General features: G+C 40.4%; 2 protein-coding genes across 3 annotated transcripts; one reads left to right on the plus strand and one right to left on the minus strand.

The window, feature by feature from the left end:
- The first annotated feature begins 1,851 nt into the window (after positions 1-1,851).
- On the plus strand, positions 1,852-10,137 carry LOC128484173 (tubulin tyrosine ligase 3-like). The gene is made up of 14 exons (XM_053460491.1): positions 1,852-1,866; positions 2,012-2,072; positions 2,259-2,368; positions 2,670-2,849; positions 3,057-3,185; positions 3,415-3,529; positions 3,680-3,760; positions 4,083-4,236; positions 7,763-7,911; positions 8,187-8,430; positions 8,590-9,025; positions 9,169-9,356; positions 9,574-9,694; positions 10,000-10,137. The coding sequence occupies exons 1-14, from the start codon at positions 1,852-1,854 to the stop codon at positions 10,135-10,137; spliced, it is 2,121 nt and encodes a 706-aa protein (XP_053316466.1).
- A 5,204-nt stretch (positions 10,138-15,341) lies between these two features.
- LOC128482749 (squalene synthase-like) lies at positions 15,342-22,580 on the minus strand. 2 transcript variants are annotated; one of them, XM_053458639.1, is made up of 8 exons: positions 22,419-22,580; positions 20,635-20,732; positions 18,860-19,043; positions 18,609-18,737; positions 18,180-18,371; positions 17,414-17,590; positions 17,025-17,177; positions 15,342-16,126 (listed from the first exon to the last, which is right to left on the minus strand). In XM_053458639.1, exons 1-8 carry the CDS (start codon positions 22,515-22,517, stop codon positions 15,911-15,913), a joined length of 1,248 nt encoding a protein of 415 aa, XP_053314614.1. In that variant the 5' UTR covers positions 22,518-22,580; the 3' UTR covers positions 15,342-15,910. The 2 variants fall into 2 exon arrangements, with proteins under 2 accessions (XP_053314614.1, XP_053314613.1); XM_053458638.1 differs by lacking the exon at positions 22,419-22,580 and having other exon boundaries at positions 20,635-21,107.
- Between the last annotated feature and the right edge of the window lie 2,974 nt (positions 22,581-25,554).

A 25,554-nucleotide genomic window follows, 5' to 3' on the forward strand; every position in this document is an offset into this window, starting at 1 on the left:
TTGTCTGTGGCTCCTTTCCTGCTCCCCGTAAATATGATTACGGGGGTTATAATGCTGTCTGGAGCTTTCCAGTTCTAGCAGATTTGTTTTCTAATTGAACAAAAAAGTTCTAGAAAGCTAACCGAGTGATCCTACTGAACAGCCAGTGCCTTGCTGATACACCGTCATCGTAGGGTGTGCCGATCTATTTTCGAGGGGGCTTTATGTAACGTTTTAGCCACAGGGCCCCACTTGAATTTGATCTGCCCCAACCTTCACCATAACTCACTACACCTTCCTGATTTCAGTAGGCATAAGACTTGTACACGAGGTCCAACATGGATTTTAGATAAAGTTTTTGTATCGTTTTTACTAATTTGTTCTTTGGGCAACTAGTTTTGTTTCTAGCCCTTTCGTTTAGAACTAAGGGGGCTTTTTTACTTCAAAAATAACATTCAAGGCCAAAAACACATGGCCAGCACTTGGCCGCTCACCTTCTCCAGCCATGCAAGGAACTCTTACTTTAATGAGAAGGTGGTGGATACGTGGAACAGCCTCTAAGAGACGAACCTTGAAGTCCACAGGACCCCCCCTAAGATTTCATGTAATGTATGGGAGATGTACATTACCGTAGGGGTGGTGGATATGTGGAATTCTGCCAAAAATGTAAACAGCAGGCAAGTGAATGATCAAATGTAACACATTTTCGACGGTTTTGCAATTCCTTTTCTTTAGGTTCGTCTAGAATCGCTGTCGTTTTTGGAGTTTTGTATGAATGTAGAAGAAGTCTTTAATAAGACATCTACTCGATGAAGACCCAAGCCTTGTGTTAACCTGAAGCCATTATACTTCGTCGGTGGTGTTTAATGCTACTAACCTCCCGTCCCCATCTTTTTTCTGTACCCCCCCCATATTATCTCTTAAAAAAATAAAAACCTTTGATTCGGAAGAAAAGTTATTATGATTTATTGGTTTATATGGCGCCGTCATGTTACGCAGTGCTGTACAATGGGTAAGCACGACATAACAAATACGACGTAATCATTCCCACCCAGAAAAATAAAAGATAAGGGACCGGTGAAAAACAGGCTTACAATCTAGATGTAGTTGGGGAATATTATACACAAAAACTTTCACTGATAATAATTTATACACCTTGGCTCACTTTGGGAAGAAAGGCTGGAAAATCCAAGACGATATTTATCCGTCGCCATCTATATTTATTATGCATTTACGTATAAATACACATTTATTGGTCGCATTGGGGTTGGAATTATTTTTCCAGGGGTACAATTAAGGGGTATAATAAATAAAAGACAGTAGGAAAGGGGGCACAGTAAGGGGGTAGAATAGGCTGTAAGTAAAGGGTACAGTCTGGGGGTACAATCAGTGCACAGATAGTTCCTCCTCAAACCTGCATTATTATCTTCACATATCTGCACATCATGCTGGCACTGAAGGGGTTAAACGTCCTGGGAAATGCCCACAAGAGACTGCAGGCGAAAATGCTGCTGCCCGTGATGTCACAATGGCCCTGGTTTACCTCAGACTGCAGAGGCAGTGTTGCTGATGCAATAAGAATGTTGCTGTCTGTGATGTCACAATGCGCGCAAGCCACAATAAAAGGGGCGGCATTCCGCGGAGCCGCCAGTGTCAGTTTCAAACTGAACGCGATTGGATAGTGTCTAGTGTTTGTGCAAACCGCTAGCGATCCCCCGAACTTGGGCCAAGCCTGAGTCCGGAGCTACCCGTCATACCCACGCAGGTGGGTGTTTTTACCCTGTACCCCGGCAGATTGTGTGTCTCTTTCTAAAAGAACACATATTTGGAGCGTCCAACATACTCCCATCACCGGTTGAGACAGCCGCCACCATGGTGGTGCAGAAGGTACCCTTCACTTTTATTATTTCGAATAATCTATACATTCAATAGCGAAACATTAACCCCTCTCCTCCCTCTGTTTTTCTATTTTATTAATCATAGGGATTTTTTTTTTGTTTGTTTTAATTTTCTTTCAATTTTCCCCCCCCAGATTTCTTCTGAATCGCAGAGAGGAAGGGGGAATCCCACTGGGAAAGGAATACCCGTAACAGGTAGGAATCCTTTTTATTCACAGGATCTGTACTGTATTTACTAAATACTTTACTGCCGCTATGCGTAATAAATACGTATCTACGGATATATTTACACCGGCGCGCATACTCATATACAGAGTTATTCCACGGAGTGCCATTTAAAAGGCAAAACAGAAATAATTTTATTGTTTTTTGTTTCTCTAGAGATAATAACATCTTCTTCTGATGGGCGTCCGTTTAAAGGAACCCTTCCCTCGAGCGTCAATCCGGATCAACTGAGACAGGCCAAGCTCCTGGCGGAGAACGCCGTGAAGGTCAGCAGAAGTCACCGTTACTGGTTTAGTTAGATGATGTCATATACAGAAAGTCCTCTATAGAAACATTTCCATGCATTATGAAGCCCAGGGTGTTACTGTATGATCTAAATGAGAACTCTAAGGTCTATGATGTCGCAAACTGGTTTCCATGGTGATTTCGCCACATTTCATCCCAACAGTACTTTATTTCTGGATTAATGGATATGTTTCTCGTTTTGATACATGTATGTAAAATGTAGCGTGTTCAGAGTATGATATTTCAATGTGCATCTCCTCTCTTAACCCCCCCCCCATACAGGAGAAAAAGATCTTCACCATCCACGGCCCGTACCCAGTGATCCGCGCATGTCTTCGGGAGCGAGGATGGGTTGAGCGCGAGCTCCCCAACCTTACAAAGCGTCCCAAGAAAGACAAGTATAAAGGCGTTGGAAGTTGGAACGACGACGACGGTGATCTGGAGGATTCCCACAAGCTTGCGGTAAATATTTCATTTATATATTAACAGAAATGACTTTAAGGAATCATCTTTGGGTTCCTTTTAAAGACTGAAGGCGGATAAGAATAACTGTATCCGTTATACATTCCCTCCTGTTGTGGCTTTGAGTTCTTTGGGTGCTTTGAATAACCATTGGTAATATATATGTATATGTATGTAACCCGTGTTGTGTTTTTCCTCCCCATGTAGTCATGGCTTGTCCGCGACGAAGACCCCAGTTTTTTGTGGACAGTCAGACGCGACTCGGTGGGCAGTCGTTACCAACAAAAGGATCAGATGATGAACCACTACGCACACGCCGCCGCGATCACAACCAAGGTGAGCCACGCCGGGGAGCTGCCCTGCCCCCACTATATTATTCCTACATAACCTGTAGGTCATTATTTGCCCCCCCCCCCGTTCTGGAAACACCCCCTACACAGAACGATCTGGCGGCTGCTTATTTATGGGGTGAAACTCGCTGTTTGTTTCGATCTCCGCTCACTCAACTGAGCTAATAGATCTCGGATGAGAAATAAGAAAATAAAATGAATGGCTTTTCTTCTAGGTCGGCTTGTGCGTGAATTTAAGAAATCTACCTTGGTTCGCTGCCGCTGATCCCGACGCCTTTTTCCCCCGTTGTTACCGACTCGGGGATGTCGACGAGAAGCAAGCATTTATGGGTAAGAATACTTATCGTGGTAACCGTGTCTTCTCTGAATTCTGATACGTGGGCCGGATCTGGATGTAATTCTAGAGCCCCGATACATCGTGTGGATCGCAGCCCCGTATATTGCTATTCATTTGTGAAAATCTATTTTTTCCCCCATTAGACGACTTTTGGATAACTGCTGCCCAGAGTATCCTGAAGCTGGTTTCCGGAGGTCACCACAGGAGCGCCATCAGTCTGACCGGTGAGTGGGGTTTAATAAAATGTATGTGATATTTACAGTCATACGATACACCGCATCCCAATGAACAGCGGGGTATCAGGGCGACTGATTACCCACTAGGACGATCCGTCCCTGGCCAGCGAATAAGTTGGACCTTTTATTAGACCAGCATAGAAAAAATTTAGTTATAAAAGCTTTCTGGAACTCAGTGGTCTCTTCTTCAATCCACGTGAAAAAGAGAGCACTAATGTGTCGAGAATTGAATATCTAGGACTATTATACTGATGAAAATGCAAAAAGCTCCAATTAATTCATGTAATTTTGCATTCCTTCTTCTACCCAGAAAACCGCGTCCCGGCTCAGGTTGTCGTCACTGCCCTGCAGGCCTGCGAATCGTATCTCGCTACATTGGAACATCGAGATATTGATACAGAGACTCCCGCCGTCACCGAAGCATCGCGGAACGAGTTTTTACGCAGCTACTATCATATCATCCAGTAAGTGACGCCGCACGGCGCGATCTATTACCTATTATCATAACCATAATAACATAACGAGCGAACATGTATGATCATAACCATAATAACATAACGAGCGAACATGTATTATCATAAACACAATAACATAACGAGCGAGCATGTATTATCATAAACACAATAACATAACGAGCGAACATGTATTATCATAACCATAATAACATAACGAGCGAACATGTATTATCATAAACATAATAACATAACGAGCGAACATGTATTATCATAACCATAATAACATAACGAGCGAACATGTATTATCATAACCATAATAACATAACGAGCGAACATGTATTATCATAAACACAATAACATAACGAGCGAACATGTATTATCATAAACACAATAACATAACGAGCGAACATGTATTATCATAATCATAATAACATAACGAGCGAACATGTATTATCATAATCATAATAACATAACGAGCGAACATGTATGATCATAAACATAATAACATAACGAGCGAACATGTATGATCATAAACATAATAACATAACGAGCGAACATGTATTATCATAAACACAATAACATAACGAGCGAACATGTATTATCATAAACACAATAACATAACGAGCGAACATGTATTATCATAAACACAATAACATAACGAGCGAACATGTATTATCATAACCATAATAACATAACGAGCGAACATGTATTATCATAACCATAACATAACGAGCGAACATGTATTATCATAACCATAATAACATAACGAGCGAACATGTATTAACATAACCATAATAACATAACGAGCGGACATGTATGATCATAACCATAATAACATAACGAGCGGACATGTATTATCATAACCATAATAACATAACGAGCGAACATGTATGATCATAACCATAATAACATAACGAGCGAACATGTATTATCATAACCATAATAACATAACGAGCGAACATGTATGATCATAACCATAATAACATAACGAGCGAACATGTATTATCATAAACACAATAACATAACGAGCGAGCATGTATTATCATAAACACAATAACATAACGAGCGAACATGTATTATCATAACCATAATAACATAACGAGCGAACATGTATTATCATAAACATAATAACATAACGAGCGAACATGTATTATCATAACCATAATAACATAACGAGCGAACATGTATTATCATAACCATAATAACATAACGAGCGAACATGTATTATCATAAACACAATAACATAACGAGCGAACATGTATTATCATAAACACAATAACATAACGAGCGAACATGTATTATCATAATCATAATAACATAACGAGCGAACATGTATTATCATAATCATAATAACATAACGAGCGAACATGTATGATCATAAACATAATAACATAACGAGCGAACATGTATGATCATAAACATAATAACATAACGAGCGAACATGTATTATCATAAACACAATAACATAACGAGCGAACATGTATTATCATAAACACAATAACATAACGAGCGAACATGTATTATCATAACCATAATAACATAACGAGCGAACATGTATTATCATAACCATAACATAACGAGCGAACATGTATTATCATAACCATAATAACATAACGAGCGAACATGTATTAACATAACCATAATAACATAACGAGCGGACATGTATGATCATAACCATAATAACATAACGAGCGGACATGTATTATCATAACCATAATAACATAACGAGCGAACATGTATGATCATAACCATAATAACATAACGAGCGAACATGTATTATCATAACCATAATAACATAACGAGCGAACATGTATGATCATAACCATAATAACATAACGAGCGAACATGTATTATCATAACCATAATAACATAACGAGCGAACATGTATGATCATAAACATTATAACATAACGAGCGAACATGTATTATCATAACCATAATAACATAACGAGCGAACATGTATGATCATAACCATAATAACATAACGAGCGAACATGTATTATCATAAACACAATAACATAACGAGCGAACATGTATTATCATAAACATTATAACATAACGAGCGAACATGTATTATCATAACCATAATAACATAACGAGCGAACATGTATTATCATAACCATAATAACATAACGAGCGAACATGTATGATCATAACCATAATAACATAACGAGCGAACATGTATTATCATAACCATAATAACATAACGAGCAAACATGTATGATCATAAACACAATAACATAACGAGCGAACATGTATTATCATAAACACAATAACATAACAAGCGAACATGTATTATCATAAACACAATAACATAACGAGCGAACACGTATTATCATAACCATAATAACATAACGAGCGGACATGTATGATCATAAACATAATAACATAACGAGCGAACATGTATTATCATAACCATAATAACATAACGAGCGAACATGTATTATCATAACCATAATAACATAACGAGCGAACATGTATGATCATAAACATAATAACATAACGAGCGAACATGTATTATCATAACCATAATAACATAACGAGCGAACATGTATTATCATAACCATAATAACATAACGAGCGAACATGTATGATCATAACCATAATAACATAACGAGCGAACATGTATTATCATAAACATTATAACATAACGAGCGAACATGTATTATCATAAACATTATAACATAACGAGCGAACATGTATTATCATAAACATTATAACATAACGAGCGAACATGTATTATCATAACCATAATAACATAACGAGCGAACATGTATTATCATAACCATAATAACATAACGAGCGAACATGTATTATCATAACCATAATAACATAACGAGCAAACATGTATGATCATAAACATAATAACATAACGAGCGAACATGTATTATCATAAACATTATAACATAACGAGCGAACATGTATTATCATAAACATTATAACATAACGAGCGAACATGTATTATCATAACCATAATAACATAACGAGCGAACATGTATTATCATAACCATAATAACATAACGAGCGAACATGTATGATCATAACCATAATAACATAACGAGCGAACATGTATTATCATAACCATAATAACATAACGAGCAAACATGTATGATCATAAACACAATAACATAACGAGCGAACATGTATTATCATAAACACAATAACATAACGAGCGAACACGTATTATCATAACCATAATAACATAACGAGCGGACATGTATGATCATAAACATAATAACATAACGAGCGAACATGTATTATCATAACCATAATAACATAACGAGCGAACATGTATTATCATAACCATAATAACATAACGAGCGAACATGTATGATCATAAACATAATAACATAACGAGCGAACATGTATGATCATAACCATAATAACATAACGAGCGAACATGTATTATCATAACCATAATAACATAACGAGCGAACATGTATGATCATAACCATAATAACATAACGAGCGAGCATGTAGCGTTACGACCTGATTCTTGTGTGTTGGCTGTGAGCTGTACCCTTTTATTGTTGCAGTGATGGGGCTGCGATTGAAGACTCGCATCTGTTTGAGATTCGGTGCAACGATGTGCTGCAGAAGTTAAAGGCAGTGAATCCGCAGCTGGGCATCGATGGCGTCCGGAACATCTGGATCGTGAAACCAGCAGCAAAGTCCCGTGGCAGAGGTGAGAAGGTTCAGATATGACCGAGACAGAGACAGAGCCTCAGCTATTGCTGAATTATCCATAAAAAGGGGATATACGTCCCTCTAGACCAGGGAATTCATTAACGGCCCCCATGGTTTTAGGATAGCTCCCCATATAATTGCATCTGAAAAGGAACCCCTGCGCATTTCACACGTTCGGTTACATTGACCAGTGTCTGCTTCTACTGTTACTTTGAAGCCGAGCATGTTTTCCATCTGTGATGATTCTAAAGTCCACTGTTTGTCCCTGCGCAGGTATTGTCTGTATGGATCACTTAGAAGACATTCTGGAGCTGGATCAAGGGGATTCCATGACTGCGAAAGAGGAGAAATGGGTCATCCAGAAATACATCGAGAGGCCGCTGCTCATTCACGGCACAAAGTTCGATGTGCGCCAGTGGTTTCTGGTGACCGACTGGAACCCTTTAACAATCTGGTTCTACAAAAAGTGTTACATCCGCTTCTCATCGCAGACTTTCTCCCTGGAAAATCTCGACAGGTAACTTAGCGATGGAATCAACGTTATTTAAGTCTTTTAGTTTCTTATAAAAATAGAGCATTTAAGGCATTTTGTAGTGAATGGTAGAGAACTTTAGTTTTTTCATTGACTTGAGCCTAAAAGCTAAATACCATCAAATGTCTTCTCTTGTTACTACAGCTCCATACACCTCTGTAATAACTCCATACAAAAGAACTACAAGAACTCGAGGTGCCGCCACCCGCAGATACCTGCGAGCAACATGTGGTCCTCCTACGAGTTCCAGAAACATCTGGAGAAAACGGGAGAAGGTCGTGCCTACAAGGAGGTGATTGTGCCAGGGATGAAATCTGCCATCATCCATGCTATTCAAAGTTCCCAGGATCTGGTGGAGCATCGGAAGAACAGCTTTGAGTTATATGGGGCAGATTTCATGTTTGGAGAGGACTTCAAACCCTGGTTAATTGAGATTAACGCCAGTCCAACCATGGAACCATCCACGGCAGTGACCACCAGGCTTTGTCCTGCTGTTCAGGAGGACACTCTGAAGGTGGTGTTAGATCGGAGACGTGATCCAAAAGCGGATGTGGGGTCATTCGAGCTCATCTATAAACAGGTATTGCCCTGAGTATCCTTTCTATGTTTTGTTAACCCAACACTTGGTCTGTGGGTTAATGTGCTTTATAGGACAAACATGTTTTACAACACAAACCCCTTTCACATTCTTTAACCATGTTTTGCTGTGTTTGGTTCTTGTAGGCTCCTGTAGATGTTCCCCATTTCAAAGGAAGAAATGTACATGTGGTTGGATCCGCTATTAAGATGCCACGTCCCCCTCCTCAGAGACCTTCCCGTGGCGGCGTTAATGTGGGGATTGCTCAGAGGATAAGACAGAGTTCTCCAGCGATGGTGCAGGCGAGAGTCCCAACAGCACCTTCTCAGGCCAGGCAAGAACCTAGAATGAGGTCAACGTCAACTGGGTCATCGAACAGGCCAAAGACATCGGTACTCGGGAGAGAAAACAAAACATTAACTCCGACGCCACCGAAAACACCTAGAATGGACCATAAACATGAGACAGGACAGGTATACGGTGGTAGATTATACAGGAGAGGAGTATCTGCCTCCCACGGTCATTTACCAATTGACCTAAAACTGCCCCAGTCTGAGAAGCCGCTACGCCTGCATCATTCCACCGGACTCAGAGATAGAGGCTACATGGATGCAAAGAACCCCCGCCTTAACTCTAATGTCTTACCGATCCTTGGCAAAGGAGCAACAACAGGTAAGAAGACAGCAGCTTCCGTTATTTGATACATTTGTATCTAGAAGTCTATTCAAGACGTGTTAGAGAATGCTTTTCAATAGTTCAAGTTTCTTTAAAAGAATGAAGTGCTTTCCTAGAAAACGATTCCTAGTTGCTACCCCCATCGTAACACTTTTTCACAATCTTCACAAACGTCACGTGAAGTGGTCCTGAAATCTTTGGGGTGTGGAGAACAACTTTAGGGCATAATTGTCAAGTATAACCAACTAAAAGTCACATGACTCAAGCTTTTCCTAAAACATCCTTATTCCTTTTCTCCACAGGTCCCGTTTACCAACAAAAGGGTCCACACCCCCCGAAGATCCCGCGTGCGTCAGGTCCGAAAAGTGGCAAGCTACCACCTATATCCACCTCTAAAAAGAGCCACGGACGAACACCGGCGCATGCGCGGAATCCAGTGATCCCCGAATCCCTCTTTCTGTAGATGCCATGTTTCCTTATACTGCGGACAAGTCATCTACCGCAGAATAAATTAGACTTTCCATCATTCATGTTTTCAGGACAAATACCTTATTTTACGGACTTGAATGACTTACTTGGGATATTTTCATGTCAGATACATTTTTATTTATTATTATTTACATGATATATTTCATTACATAAGTTATGGTGGGTGAAGGTGATGGAAAACCCTTCCACTTAAAATTAAGGGGGTAGTAGAAGCATTATTAACCCCTTAATGACAATACGGTTTCTTACTCGTACATTTTGGGACAATGGCTCTTTTAACATTTTTCAGTGTTGCTGTTTAGCTGTGATTTTCTCATTTTGTGTACCCACACACATTATATATTGTTTTTTTTTTTTAGGACAAACAGGGCTTTCTTTAGATACCATTATTTTTATCATATCATCTAATTTACTATAAAAATGATAGAATATGGTGATTTTTTTTAAAAATAAATGACTTTCTCTCACTTTTCTTTGAAAGATATTTTACTCATCTGCAAAAACCAATGAAAAAACCTGCTAAAAAGATTCTACTATTTTTCCTGAGTTTAGAAATACCCAATGTTTTTATGTTTTTTTTTCTGCACGTTATGGGGCAATAAGTACCAGTAGCGTTTTGCTATTTCAAAACCATTTTCCCCCAAATCTGGTCATTCTGCCCCCATGTGCTATTTCGGGTATCTTTGAAGCCAGCCAATACAATTTACCCCATCAAACCATATATTTTTTAATACTAGACATCCCAAGGTATTTCAAATGCTGGGTTTTAACCCTTTCCATGCACTAATTCTACCACCAGCCTTTGTCAAACTTTATGGTAGTCAAAAATTTTTGTATTTTTTTCACACATGTTGTACTCCAGGTATACATTTACCGCTCCTGGTATATGTCACTGTCAAACAACACCCCAATATGTGTTCAGTAACATCTCCTGAGCGCAGTGATACCCCAAATGCATGGGTTTGTTGCATTATTTGGTAAAAGGCCACCTTTGTGAGGTGTGTATTTTTTTCCCATTTAGACATCTGGTCAGTCTGTAACCCCATGTCCAATATTTGGGACATCTTTGAAGCCGGCCAATTCAATTTACCCCATCAAATCATACATTTTTTTAAACTAGGCACCCTATTGGCATTTATAATGCCAATATATTAACTCTTTCCTTGCGGGAATTTTTTGGGAAGATATAGCGCTAAGGTGTAGGACTTGCTCATAAAAAAAACATTTTTACATGTTACTATATATTTATATATTTTTTTTTAATTATTTTTTTTCATTTGTTACTATACACTGAGGTTGTGTAGCCCCTTCTGGGGCATTGCAGGTTTGCCTCAATGGAATGCCCCTCACCAGATTTGCATCTGGCTGGGCAGGCGTAATTGACAGACCAGTGATCATGGACAGCTGTTTCATCCTTAATGGGACTCGTCAGCATGAGCTTGTGATATTGGCTTAATAGTTGAGGCTTAGGGTAGCACGAGAAATACCATTACATAAGTTATAGTGAGTAAAGGTGATGGAAACCCTTCCACTTAAAATTAAGGGGGTAGTAGAGGCATTATTACTCATCTACAGACACCAGACAGGCCAGAAGGCTTGTTTTCCCTCAGAAATCTCATGGTGCTGCCACAACCACAAGGGATTCTGGGTAGGCACCGAATGGAGCTCCTTGTTCAGCTGCCAGAACCAATAGACACACAGGTGAGGGACTATCTAGCTATCTATCTATCAACTCCCTTACTCTCCCAGCCACTCCCTCGAGGCTCTGTTTTGACACGCCCCTTCCTTTCCATTCTTGCTTCCTGCTTTTGTATCTGCTGTAGATCCTAGCTCTGCTTAAGGTGAAAGGCAGGGATTGTGTGATGGATGTGGTGTGATGGTGGAATTTCATCGGAGTGGTGTGTGAGGTGTGATGGTCTTGGTATGTGAAGGGTATGAGGTGTAATGAGACTCTAGTCTGGTAGATATCAAGGAGTGAGTTGTGATGTGTGAAGAAAGAAAAAAGAAATCAGGGGAGACGTGATAAGAGAGAGAAAAAAAGATAAAAAAATTTAAGTTACTGAAGAAAATAAGTAAAAATGAAAAACGAGGCAAAGAGCCAAAATAAATAAAAAGAAAAAGGAAGAAATGAAAAATGAGAGAAAGAGAAATAAGAATAAAAGAGAGAATAAGAAAGTGTATATATTTGATGGGGACAGAGGACAACAGCAGTGAGAAAAAAAAGAGAGAGATGGCCTTTTTATTAAATTCTGAAATAAAATTTGGTCACTTACCTTCCCCAGCCATTTTCTCATCTCCGCTGACTTCTTGGCAGATGCAGAGACCAGGATGACAGGGAGCAGGAAGGAATCAGTATGTGAGACAGCATCTTCCTGCAAAGAAAAAATAACATAATCCATGCTTGTCTGTAGAGGTAAATTAATGCACAGCTTTCCTTACAGACATTGAAATGGTTAATTGTCATTTCTATATTAATTACGTCCCTCCTGAGATTTTTACTTCTAAGCAATGTAATAAAGTCTTCTTAATGTATGGAAGGTTTAGTTTACTGTAGGGGTGGCAGATACATGGAATAGCCTCCCAGTAGAAATAGCTTGAGGTCCACAGAACCCCTGAGATCTTTATTTTGCTTTTCCTCATCTTTGTTCCTCTCTAACATAACTGGTGTTTTGGTTTTGTGCTTTTAAAGATATTATTAAACTTTAATTTTACAGTGATCGGAGTTAAGATTTTTCAGTGTGTATATATATATATATATATATATATATATATATATATATATATATATATATATATATATATTACATATATAAACATACAATTTGCACCTTCTCCCCGATTGTTTCCAGTGGAGTTTGCATTTGCTTATACTTTATAAGCAGCACCTGTTAGATTTATTGGACTCCGAGTGCTTGATACATGTACCCACTTTCAACCTTAACCCTTTTCTGGGAATACTGCCAAAAATGCTAAGCTTAGCTTTCTTAAGCCTATACGACCCCAGATAAAGCAACAACTGTCCCAAAAATATGCTAAGGGGAGAGAGGCATCTCAAGCAGGCAAACAAATTGAATCGAAATTTCATCGGTTTTGCAATTTGTTTTTGTGACTTTCATCGGGGATTCCCACATTTTTGGAGATTCATACGAATGCCAATCTTCTTTAAAACAAGCCTGTACAAATCAGAATGCACAAGTCTAATACACATTATGAAAGACCAATCCCAATGAGCTGTGTGACCCCGTCCATTTTCTTGCTTGATGCCCTGAAAGTACATTGAGCCTACTGAGAAATACCCTCCATCAAAAATGAGGGTCTCACAGTGTAGGACTGTTCAGGTCGCATATACCCCTGTGCAATCATTTTTTTTTAAGTGTTTTAAAGGGGCAAAAATGCCTTTTATTTTTCCTCCTTAATCTGCTCAGTCATCCAATCCAGGAGTTTTTATAAATTCAGTCATGTTTACGTCTGGTATGGATGTGTACAACCACTTCCAATGCTGTTGACTATAGTTCGAGCAAAAACTTGGTAAATATTAACAGACAGGATATTCTATGTCCTATGGTATAATTGTGCATATATATATATATATATATTTTTTTTTATCATACTGCCACACGTTAGCATTTTGGAAATCTTGAAATACGAAGAGCCACCTTTTAAGATTAACAGTTTTATTTAATAAAAAAAAATTAAAAACCACATTGTATAACAATGTCACAATACAGATCATTCTCATCACTCCGAAAACATATAGTGTCGAATGGACATCTGTAGAACTTTCCACGTCTCGATCGTAATCAGCACAAAGTTAACGCGGCACTTTGCAGGCCTCGCTCCCACCCGTTACAGGGGCCGCAATCTGATGACACCCGCTTAATTATTGGTACAGGCTGATGTTGTGGAGAGAAAAAACACAAAACAAAAACAATGGAGATTCTAGAATGATTTATAAATATTTCCAGACATTTATTAAAATAACTTTTCCATTGGGACCTTTATAAGCTATAAGAGGCTAGACATATTTTGCGCCGTGTTATAAAAATCGCGATGTCTCGATAAAGCATTGCTTGTAAATTGTTGGCCATACAGGGTTCGTAAACTGCAATGTATGGATTAGTGGACATTCCCTGGATCCCATAGAGGGCCCTAAGAATGATATGGTGAAAGTGACCAATTTTTATCAAAAACTAAATGAAAAGTGCCTTTTAAAAAAAAATAATAAAATAAAATATAATATAATATAATTATATATATATTATATTATATATTAGTTGCTATATAGGAGACAAAACGGGTTTCTGGCTTACCAGGGAATGCAAGAGCGTCAGCTCTCCATGATTTAGGAAGTAGACAAAACCGAAAGGGTTTTATCTGCTAAATGGTATAGGCACGCACGCTTCTAAGAAGTCAGGAGAGTTGTGGTTCAGCTCCACGATGTCTCTTTTGCCTACATCTTTACAAGCAATGTTATTAGGAGAGTAACTTTCAGAAGAATAACGTCTGCTCTACGTTGCATTATTCTGGGGTTTTTCCCCCCTACATTTTACAAATGTACAGAAAAACAACAAAATTACCAAACTTTTTTCAGACAGTTTGCTTGTCTGATCCCCGTCAAAGTAAAAATCGAGCAGCGCTCCATTTTGTTTACATTCTTGGCGACTTCTGAACACGCGTGTGCAGGCATTTCCATCAAGCAGCTGGCTTCAGAAATGGACACGTTAGCCTGCCACGATCGTGCAAAACTCTGCAGGTCACCGGAAAGCTGCGTGTACAGAACACAGGAGCTGGTTTACGAAAGCAGGGACTTAAAAATCTCCAGGGGCGCAAGCAAATTTCAAAATGAACAGAAATGCAAATTACAATCCAGTTTTGTCACCATTCGGCATGGTGTGTGACCCAGTTACGCAACAACCCAAAGTGTCATTTCAAGTGACTAGCATGGAACCATTTATAAAAGTCTCTAAAAGGCTACTGCTTGTGTTCCAGGACACGGCAATCAAATGACTACGTCGGGCTCCATAACAGAATCAGAGACATTTTCTAGTTCGGGAGACAAGAAGCAGGTATACGCCATTATTTGACCACAAATAACCAAGTGCTTCACGGCTGTAATATATAGAGGAGGTATATTACTGCAGACATTTTTGGGTAAGAATCTAGTAACTTTTCTATGAATTTCCCCCCCAAGCTCTATAGAACGAGATCCCCATTACTTAACCAACATTGTATTTCTTCAATAATAATAAAAAAAGAAAAGATTTCTAAAAAGGCATTTTTTTTTCTATTTTGACCAAAAATAAGCTCACAAGATCACCTGGTGCTATAATCCTCGCCATTAACTGGCATGACCAACGCATTCTGATTGACATGGTGCACTGGAATCAGGAGGACAGAAGCTAAACGGACGATAACCCAAATCATTTTGAACGCAACAAAGCGATAAAAGCAAACAAACAATATCCTGTTTGATAAGACGCCTCATGCTTGAATCTTGCAGAACTAGTTTGGGATGTATGTGCTTAAAGTGCTATGTTCTTGTTTGAAAACGTCCTCCAGGAACCTGTAAGGCGTCATGGATCTAGTAGGATAAAGCAGATGGCATTTGGAACGTCCATAATGAGACTCTCAGTGAAGAAACAGAACAAGTATCTGATAATGCCGTGTTCTCCGATAGTCACTAAAATCATCAGTTTACCTCCATGAGCCCTGCGCATGCTTAGATCACTGGCTAGTGTGCACTTCTTCAGACACCTGGGACACCGTGCTCAGGTACTGATAACTGAGGGCAGCCAGAAGCATAGCGCAGGACAGGTAAATGGGGGACAAATGATTACGCGACACCACCGAACCGTTGGGTAAGCTGAGGTTGCGTATGGAGGAAATGATGTGCTGTGTCTTGCCCGACGTGGGGTCTGTCAGAGGGATTTTCTGATAGATCTGCAAACGAAAGAAAAAAAATATATATATTTCAACAAATTAGGAAATAACGTTAGGATTTAAAAACATAGAAAGTGACAGCAGAAAAGAACCATTTGACCCATCTAGCGTGCCCAACCTGTGAATACTTTCCTTAGCCTCTGGCCTTATCCCATCTCTAGCCCAGTCTCATGCCTATCCCATGCTTGCTTGCATTTAACATCTACCACTTCTATCTCTCCCATACATCCACTACCCTTTCAGTAAAGAGATATTTCCTATTACTTTTAAATCTTTGCCCCTCTAGCTTAAGACTATGTCCTCTTGTTGTGGCAGGATTTCTTTTTGAAATCTTTCTTTATCATGTTGATTCCCTTTAAGTATTTAAATGTTTCTATCATATCCCCAGTCTGTCACATCTTTCTCCCAGGCTATATATGTTAAGATCCTTTAACCTTTCCTGGTAAGTTTTATCCTACAATCCATGAACCATTTTAGTAGCCCTTCTCTGAACTTTCTCCAACATTTCTATATCCTTCTGAAGATCCGGTCTCCAGTACTGTACACAATACTCCAAGCGAGGTCTCAGCAGTGCTCTGTACAACGGCAGGGGCTCTTCCCTCTATCTACTGCTAATACCACTCCCTATACAACCCAGCATTCTGCTCGCGTTACCTGCTGCTCTACTGCATTGTCTACCTACCTTTAAATCCTCAGAAGTAATTACGCCTAAATCCCTTTCCTCACACGTTGAGGTTAGGACCGTATCAAATATTCTATACTTTGCACTTATCCCAATTAGACATCAGTTGCAGCAGCTCTGACCATTTTTCCAGTTTACCCAAGTCATTTGCCAACTGTCTGGAGATGGCCGTCTATGCGCTTGATTTTATATACCTAATAAATAAAAAGGTCTTACCTCTTCAATATACTGGTACATGATGGCCCTCACGGCTTCCATGTTGGTGGCGTCCATCATAAGCGTCACAGCCTGTCCCTTGCGGATTTTCACAACACCTTTGAACACTTGCTGGTTGTTGTAACACGCGGCCAAAGTGGCTATAGCCATTACCTTAAATACCGTAATAATAAAATTAGATTTTGTTTAAATGAAATAAAAGAATTACTAGTTTGAAGACAAGAAACTCACTAAAAGAGGCAGTAATTTCTATAAACAAACTTAGTGTTTACAGAACCGATCGTGTATTAGGAAGCACAAGGGAAAAATTATTTTAGAAAACCGAGGTATTACGAGAGCGACAACGGCTCTTTAATGGTTAAACATCAGACATACAGCTAGGTACCCACCTGGGGGATGGCACAGAAGTTGAAGATGCTTTGGTTTTTAAGCCGTGACAGGTAAAGGAGGACGTCCGGCACGTGATTCAAGGCATTGGTAATCAACTCGTTCAAACACTGCACAGCCGGGACGATGTTCTCTGGCTTTGCCAAATCTGAGAGCTTCTTTCCATATTTACTCCACGCCTGGTGAGCATACAAAGGGAAGGTTTGATCACTGCTTATAAGATGCATAAACTGAAGCATATTCTAACCCAAGGATGCTGTTACGCAAACAGATTGCACTAGAGAGCGGTTCTCAGTTGCACCAAATGTGACCCCAGACGTGGCTCATCGTGCCATGCTCGCTGAAAAAAAACAAAAAAAAAAAACAGGCTTGGCTTTGCCTCACACTCCTCCACTATGGATGGGCCAGGCCAGGTGCTTGGCTTCCCAAACTATACCAATACATCAATACATGTCCAGTGACAGGAACACACTCTACTCTTATGAGGTTACGAGAGTGCTTCTATGTGCCTCCCCAACTATGGTCATGTTTAAACTACAGTGAACATTCAACAGAGGACCAGTTCTATTGACAGGGACTGACCGATCTCATTCGGACCGGGGAAAAGTTGCAGTCTCTAGAGAATTAAGCATTTATTGGGTGTATCAATGAAATCCATGGGTTACAGTTTACCAAAAATAGAGCTTTACATTCCAGCAAAATATTAATGGCTAAGCATTTCCCTTTAACTCGTTAACTTCACCAAATGAACATAGGTTCTGTGCTGACCTCTCTTGGCCAGAACTCCCGACCTTCCAATTGATCTTCCAGGTAGTCACGGATGATGTTGGTTTTCTGGAGAAATAAGCCCATGGAGTTTGCAAGGTGTGTGTCCAGGCCAACAATGGCATCTTCCAGCTCTGATGCCGAAAACAGACGGGACAAGCCAATTCCCACCAGACCGGCAACATAATGACAGTACTAAAAAAAGTAAAAGTTACAACTGAGTATCTATGTGTACATAACTGCTAGAAACGGTTGGCTCATCAGCAGATGAAGAAAATTATGAAAGATGCTTATCAAAAGGTGGAGAATGTTAGAAGAGGAGACTAGATGGGGCGAACGGGTCATTTCTACTGTCAAGTTCTATGCCTTCCCAAAACAAATATTTGAAACATCTTGGAAGAGCATCTGAAGTGTACTGTATGGATCTCTTACTCTGTCCCACTCCTTCAGAGAGTCCACCTTCTTCTCCAGGAAGTCCGCCATCCCCTCTCCCATCTTGGCGCATATGTCTGCAATAACCTCTTGGTAAACAACAGCTAGATTTCTGAACTCCAGAGAGATCTGATAGGGGGGAAAAAAGAAAAAAATACTTGAAATTCGTTACTAGGTGTTAAAGATGCACAAACTTGAGCGTAATCTAAATTCCCCCACCCCCCTTTTAAGGCCATACAAAGAGCCTTTACCGTTGGGAAGTCTTCGAGAACCTGTCTGTCCTTCTCTTTGCTCTCGGTGAATTTCCACTCCGGGTCATACAGGTAGGTGTGGAAGTTATGTAGCATTGGAACCTTACTCTCAAGGTTAATGGTCATATCGTCTTCCACGGTGTCCAGAGCACGCAGGACCAGGTAAAATATACAAACGGCATGCCTGAAAACAGGAGAAAAAAAACAAAACAAAATAATAAGTCCGCAGCCATAACGTGTCACCAGCAAGAGAAGACTACGGGCAATGTGGTGTCCCACTGGGGGAGGCTGGTCCTGGCTCACTTAAACCCCCCCCCCCCCATTACCACAAAGCAAGGAATCTGACCCAAGATCACTACACTGGCCCAGCCGATCTTATTAAGAGAAACATAATCCTCTGAGTGGAGTGCCGGGCTTCTTCCCTAGGAGGCCAGACACATTTTCATATTTTTTGTAGCTATACAGGTTCCATAAACATAATCTGTTTGTAACATTGTTACCTTATTATATATTATATTCTTTTCCACCAGGAAAAAGGTACCTATGCATAGAGGATAATCTTAAAACAAGCCGTGCATCATACAATGGTGCAAAACACCTAAACAAAACAAAAAAAAACTAAAAAATTTAAAAAACTGTCCACTTTGTTACCGTGTATATAGGAAGCTAAATAATAAAAGCTATTAAATAATTTAATTTAAAAATTATCCAGTATACACGAGTTAAGTTGTGTTTGGATATCTGCCAATATTTCTACATCGACATAAAGTACATCAATCATATCAGCAATCTGTCAATAACGCTTGCCACGCATGCGCGAAAAAAAACACAGAAGGTTTTTGAGTTCAGCAAAAGTTAACTCTAGTGAATAAACCTTGATGGCGTTGAGCTCCCCGCTCTAAATCAACAGCTTCAATAAAATAGTCATTCCTATATTGAAATCAAAATGTGCAACTTGGTTTATGGAAGCCGTTGTAGTCGCCTACAGCACTGCCCAGCGCACGGTCAATTACATTTCTTTGGTTCCTTACTTTTTAAATAATTGTATCACTTAAAAAGTGTGATTTTCTGTTCAATAACAAAGATTTTTATTTTGGAAAATACAGACATACAGTGGGTTATTTGTTTTATTAGCTCTGTTATCGTGGCCCAATCTATTTGACACACGGAGTTCTTATTATACTGCCTTGTGCTAAACGCGACCTGAAGAACCCCCTGACTAATTTAATGACTGAAAGCCTATGGAGAGGACTTCATTAGCATAAGTGGTGACTGACCAGGGGAAGTCACACCAAATATCATAGTGCACCGTAGGCTTTAACACTCAAAAACTATTTCATGATACTTCCCCTTTAAGTGAGAAAATATCATTAGGGAAGTTAAAGGGGCAGTCACTCAAACTGTCTCCTCGCTGTCCCCGTCGTTCTGCAATCTGATCGGTGTATTAAGAAGTTACGCTGTTAGTTACTCCTCCAGCAGCTGCTTCATGATGTCAGTAAGACAGCGCAGCTCAGCGTGTGTCCCCTGGATTCAGCAGCAAACCTACCTGCGCAATCGGCGCCTTTAAGCGCACACAAGGGTTAATGATCACATTCACGGAGTAAACCCCAAACCTGGCAGCTACCGATAACCCCCCCCCCACGCTGCCCAATCACATGCTTAGCGCATAAAGAAGCCACCTTAGGTTTTTATTTAATCCATGTTTTTTGGGGTAGGATGACTTGTTCCACCAGAGCCGCCTGTTTGGAAAGAGTTAAATCGTTGTCTTTTCTCACCTCAATTCCCCATCCAAAGCCTGGATGACGGCCGCGAAGCTGCGACTGGTTTCGTTCAGGTATCTGTAGCAGGTCTGCAGGCTGTCGCTCATGGAGTCCTGTCGGGGGAGAGAGACAGGATAAGATCTACATGCTGCCAAGTGCTGGGGGGCGAAGCATTTGTGTACGGTGCGGCCTTCCTTCAGCCCTCGTTCTTGGAGCCTAACGGTGAGCAGTGACCGCTGGCCGCTGGGCTTCTGAGCTGGGCCCAGTGACAGAGTCCTCTTGAACAGAGAGACCGCAGTCTTACAGTTCATGCTGGCCATCAGCCAAACGTGGAGTGAACTTTCCCCAGGGCTGGGGGGCTCCAGCGATCACAAAGAGGAACAAACTTTCCACACGTGCCGCAGGGGACAAAGCGAGCGACCATAGGCACTGCAGTGGCAGAAGAAACCATTGCAGGGGAGGGGGTCCTCAAAACAAACAAGCAGCACACCCACTCCGCTCCTCCCGCCCAGCTAGCAATGTTTTCATAACTCTGTGGGCGTGCCCAAGCGAGCTAGAAACATTAACTGTCTGAGCGCCAGAAATCTGTCACTTAATAGAGGAGGAAGTCGGAGCGTGGCATCTGGTAACATGAAGCAGATGACTAGCAATGGTGCCCTTTTGGTGCCCATACCCCTGGCGAACAATACGCAGCCCTATTCTTTGCCCTCCCGCTCTGGATTTTTAGGGAGGGGGCGCCTGCGAATGTATGGTACGAATAAATCCTGAATACTGCATTGAGATTACCCAGATTCTATGTCAGCCTGGCACCTCTAGGACAGGTGTATTGGTCATTGCTACCAGCTCTAATAGAGGTGTTACTAGGACAGGTGTAGTGTGTATGGGTCAGCTGGCGATGGCTGGCGCTCCAGGACAGGTGTGCTGCCTAGTAAGGTAGCCTCAGTGAGACACGCAACCTCAAGGGGACACCACTAAGATATGTGTATCTGTCCATGCAGTAACTTCAGGACAAGTGTGTTGGCCAGCACTGTATCCTCAGTGCATCATCGCTATCACAGGTGCATGGACCAGTACTGACACCGCTAGGGCTAGTGTATTAACCTGGACTGACACCTCAATGTGGCACCTCTAAGACAGGTGTCTTAGCCAGGACTGTGACCTCAATGTGGGACCTCTAAGACAGGTGTCTTACGCAGGACTGTCACCTCAATGAGGCACCTCTAAGACAGGTGTCTTAGCCAGGACTGTGACCTCAATGTGGGACCTCTAAGACAGGTGTCTTACGCAGGACTGTCACCTCAATGAGGCACCTCTAAGACAGGTGTCTTAGCCAGGACTGTCACTTCAATGTGGCATCTCTAGGACAGGTGTCTTAGACAGGACTGTCACCTCAACGAGGCACCTCTAAGACAGGTGTCTTAGCCAGGACTGTCACTTCAATGTGGCATCATTAAGACAGGTGTTTTAGCCAGGACTGTCACCTCAACAAGGCACCTCTAAGACAGGTGTCTTAGCCAGGACTGTCACCTCAACGAGGCACCTCTAAGACAGGTGTCTTAGCCAGGACTGTCACCTCAACGAGGCACCTCTAAGACAGGTGTCTTAGCCAGGACTGTCACCTCAATGTGGCACCTCTAGGACAGGTGTCTTAGCCAGGACTGTCACCTCAAGGTGGCATCATTAAGACACGTACACTAGCTAGTACTGCTAGCCACCTCAAGGACAGATATATTAACTAGTAGTCATCTAAATGTGGCACCTCTAGGACGGGAAGCTGGCATCCCCCCTGGCAGACTCACCCGGTCCAGCTTGGGCATCACCGCCCGGCAGCCGCCCATCTTAAACCTGAAAAGGTTATAAATCTCCTCCGGGTGCCCGAGAGACCTGAGGAAGTCCATGTCCGCCAGGTGTTTGCCCGCCGTCTGACCAGCTGAGTATTCCTCGTAATACCGGCAGCTTCACCGGCTACAGCTTCTATCGGCACCGCCCACTCCCACGCAGCATCCAATCCCAGAGCACGCACACACCCGCAGGCCTATCATCGCCCTCATCCTAGGTGGACTGACGCGCGTCATTGGACTGAGGGCTGTCGAACCAGACATTGCCAACCAATGAAAGAAGACCTGTTGCTGGGGTGACGTTCGGCGCTATAGCCGCTCATTGGCCCGGAAAAATAGCGGTCGGCACTCTGTACCACAGGGGGGGTCTGTTGTTTTTTTTTTTATCGTAAATTACCATAGAGAACACGAAGGTTTCGTGACAGACATTACCTCTCATTGGGTATTGGAAGCAAAATCTGACTGGTTTACCTGATTTTTTTAATCTCTACATAGCAATACAGCACACAGAGGGTTAATAGCAAACGCAAGAAATTACTGTAAACAAACGGTATAGTGAGGGGCCAAACGGCCTCACAAGGGCCACTTTCCATTTAAAAAAAAGGAACTATATTTCAATGAAATGTACTTACTGGTTTAAACAGCAACGTCATAAAATGCAGCGCCTGCAAAAAAAAAAACAAACGGACAAAAAGACCCCATAAAACCCAAGTTTAACCCTTTTAATACCATATGTCGGTTTAATCAAGATCCCCCTTTTCCTCACAAATTATACATCCTTGTTTCCAGGACATGTGGGAATTTCTTTTAAAACCATAGACGCAAACACACACACAAAAAATAATTACGAGTGCTAAAAACGATATTAAAATATACTAAAAATCATTTTGTGCGATTTTGCTTAGAATTTCTTCTACGCAGTAAGTGCCGCTGCTGAACAACGACCCCGTTTATGTACGGCAACATCCTGTGATTATAGAAATACCCCACATATGTAGTTTGGTTCTAAGTGGCCACATTGATCCTTTACATATTACCCTAAAGTGTACTTTAGAAAAAAAAATGTTTAATACTACTGTCCTTAACAGTTTGGGGATAGTGAAGGTTTTTTTTATATATATAATATATATATATATAATATATATATATATATAATATATGAAATATAATCAAGGGGGTTTAATGTGCTTGGGGGGGCTAGATGTTTGCAAGAGAATTTAAACTAAGAACGGGGCTAGACAGGATAGAAAGTGAAGGCGATATACTTAGTACCCAGGTGGATCTGGGTGCTTGATTAGAACAAATAATAGGAAGATGCTCATAAACCATTTATTATTATTATTATCTTTTATTTATGCAGCACTTTTTTACAATACATATATTCAAGGGGTCTGAAATGACTAGAATTGACAGACTAAGACAAATCGATATATTAGGTGGAGAGAACCGGCTCGCAAGCTTCCACAAATGGAACATTTGGAACAAAATGGAATGGCAATAATTGTATGAGATATATATATATATATATATATATATATATATATATATATATATATATATATATATATATATATATATATATATATATACACACACGATGACAGTAGTGAACACGTGGAATCCTTGTGGGTTGAAATAGTCTGTGGAGATAGAACTTCCCACAAAATATTACTGAGTTTATTGGTGATCTTGAAGAATCTGATGATGCAAAGGCTTTCATAACTAGGACGACTATAGTTATGAGGGATTTTAAGTATCCAGAAATATATAGATTGGAAAAATGGAACCTGTAGTTCCTCCGAGGGGAAGAGATTTTGGGGTATGATGAAAGATAACTGGTTGACTCGGTGGAAGAGCGAACCAGAAGTGAATCATTGCTGGACTTGGTGATGACATCCAATGTAGAAATCCTATCCATCACAACATCAAAAAAACATAAAATTGCTAGCAGTTGTAGGGGAACTAAATCTTTTCATTTAAAAAAAAGGCTGTTTTCGCTGTGTAGGTCTTCACTAAAATGTGATCAAGGGGATCAAGTTTTTTTTCAGGTAGAAAGCTGTTGGAAGAGGCATCAAATAAGTAAATACTTTTAAGAAACAAATAGCGAAGAATTTAAAGTAAACAATGATGTTTAACAGAGAGGTAAGAAACTGTAAAAAACAAAGCAAACTCATTTAAAGTGTTTAGGAATGACGGGATAGAGAAATAATTTCGAAAAACTTGAGAATTTGTAAAAAAAAAGCAATCATGTTAACTAAAATCCCAAAAATGTTTTCAAGTGTATTAATAGCAATAGGATGAAAGCAGAATATGTAGGACAAAGGAGGCACACTGGTGAAAAATGAAATCAGAGGTTCTCAGTTTTTTTTTTCTTCAGTTTATTCACCAGAGGATAAACAATTCCATCATACACTCTGAAAGTGTGTAATTCTTGTGTTGCAATCGGTGATATTGAATGTGCTGAGCGATTCCAAGTGCATAAAACAGACTTAATTTACATATTTGTGTATTTTACAGTAAAAAGACTACAGTAATGTGGGTCATAAAGGAACAAGGGGAATTATGGGATGGGCATCATTTTAGAGTGACTCTCCTAGCTAAGTTAACGTTTTCAGTTTCTGAAAGACGCTAACACACGCGATCCAAATGAAGTGTGTTTTCTTTACGACAAAGCCTTGTCAAGATGGTTCCTCTGATGCATAATCATTTTTAAATGTTACCATTTTTTTTTATTTTAAGCTTTTCTTCCCCATTTTTTAAAAAAAAATATTTTACTAATCACATAGTGATTACAAAGTTGGGCTCCATTGACTTGCATGGTTGAATGCAGTACCTGTTTTCAACCTGCAAGTGGATTTAGAGTTCTCTAGAGGGTCTGGCAAAAATCACTTGCAGTGGCGGTAGAGTTCGGTGTTGCTCGAGGCATTTCAGCAACACCATTGAAGTTTAGGAGCTGATTGTTGATCGCCTCCTAAACTTTTAAAATGAGTGTCCGCCGCCATACACTGTTGTTAATGCCCATGATGCTGATCTCGGTGTTGCAGAATGCCTTGACAACCATAATTGCCCCTAAATTAACCCTAAACACCCCATTAAC

This window comes from Spea bombifrons, chromosome 3 (assembly GCF_027358695.1).
Source record: "Spea bombifrons isolate aSpeBom1 chromosome 3, aSpeBom1.2.pri, whole genome shotgun sequence".
Taxonomy (NCBI): Eukaryota; Metazoa; Chordata; class Amphibia; order Anura; family Pelobatidae; genus Spea; species Spea bombifrons.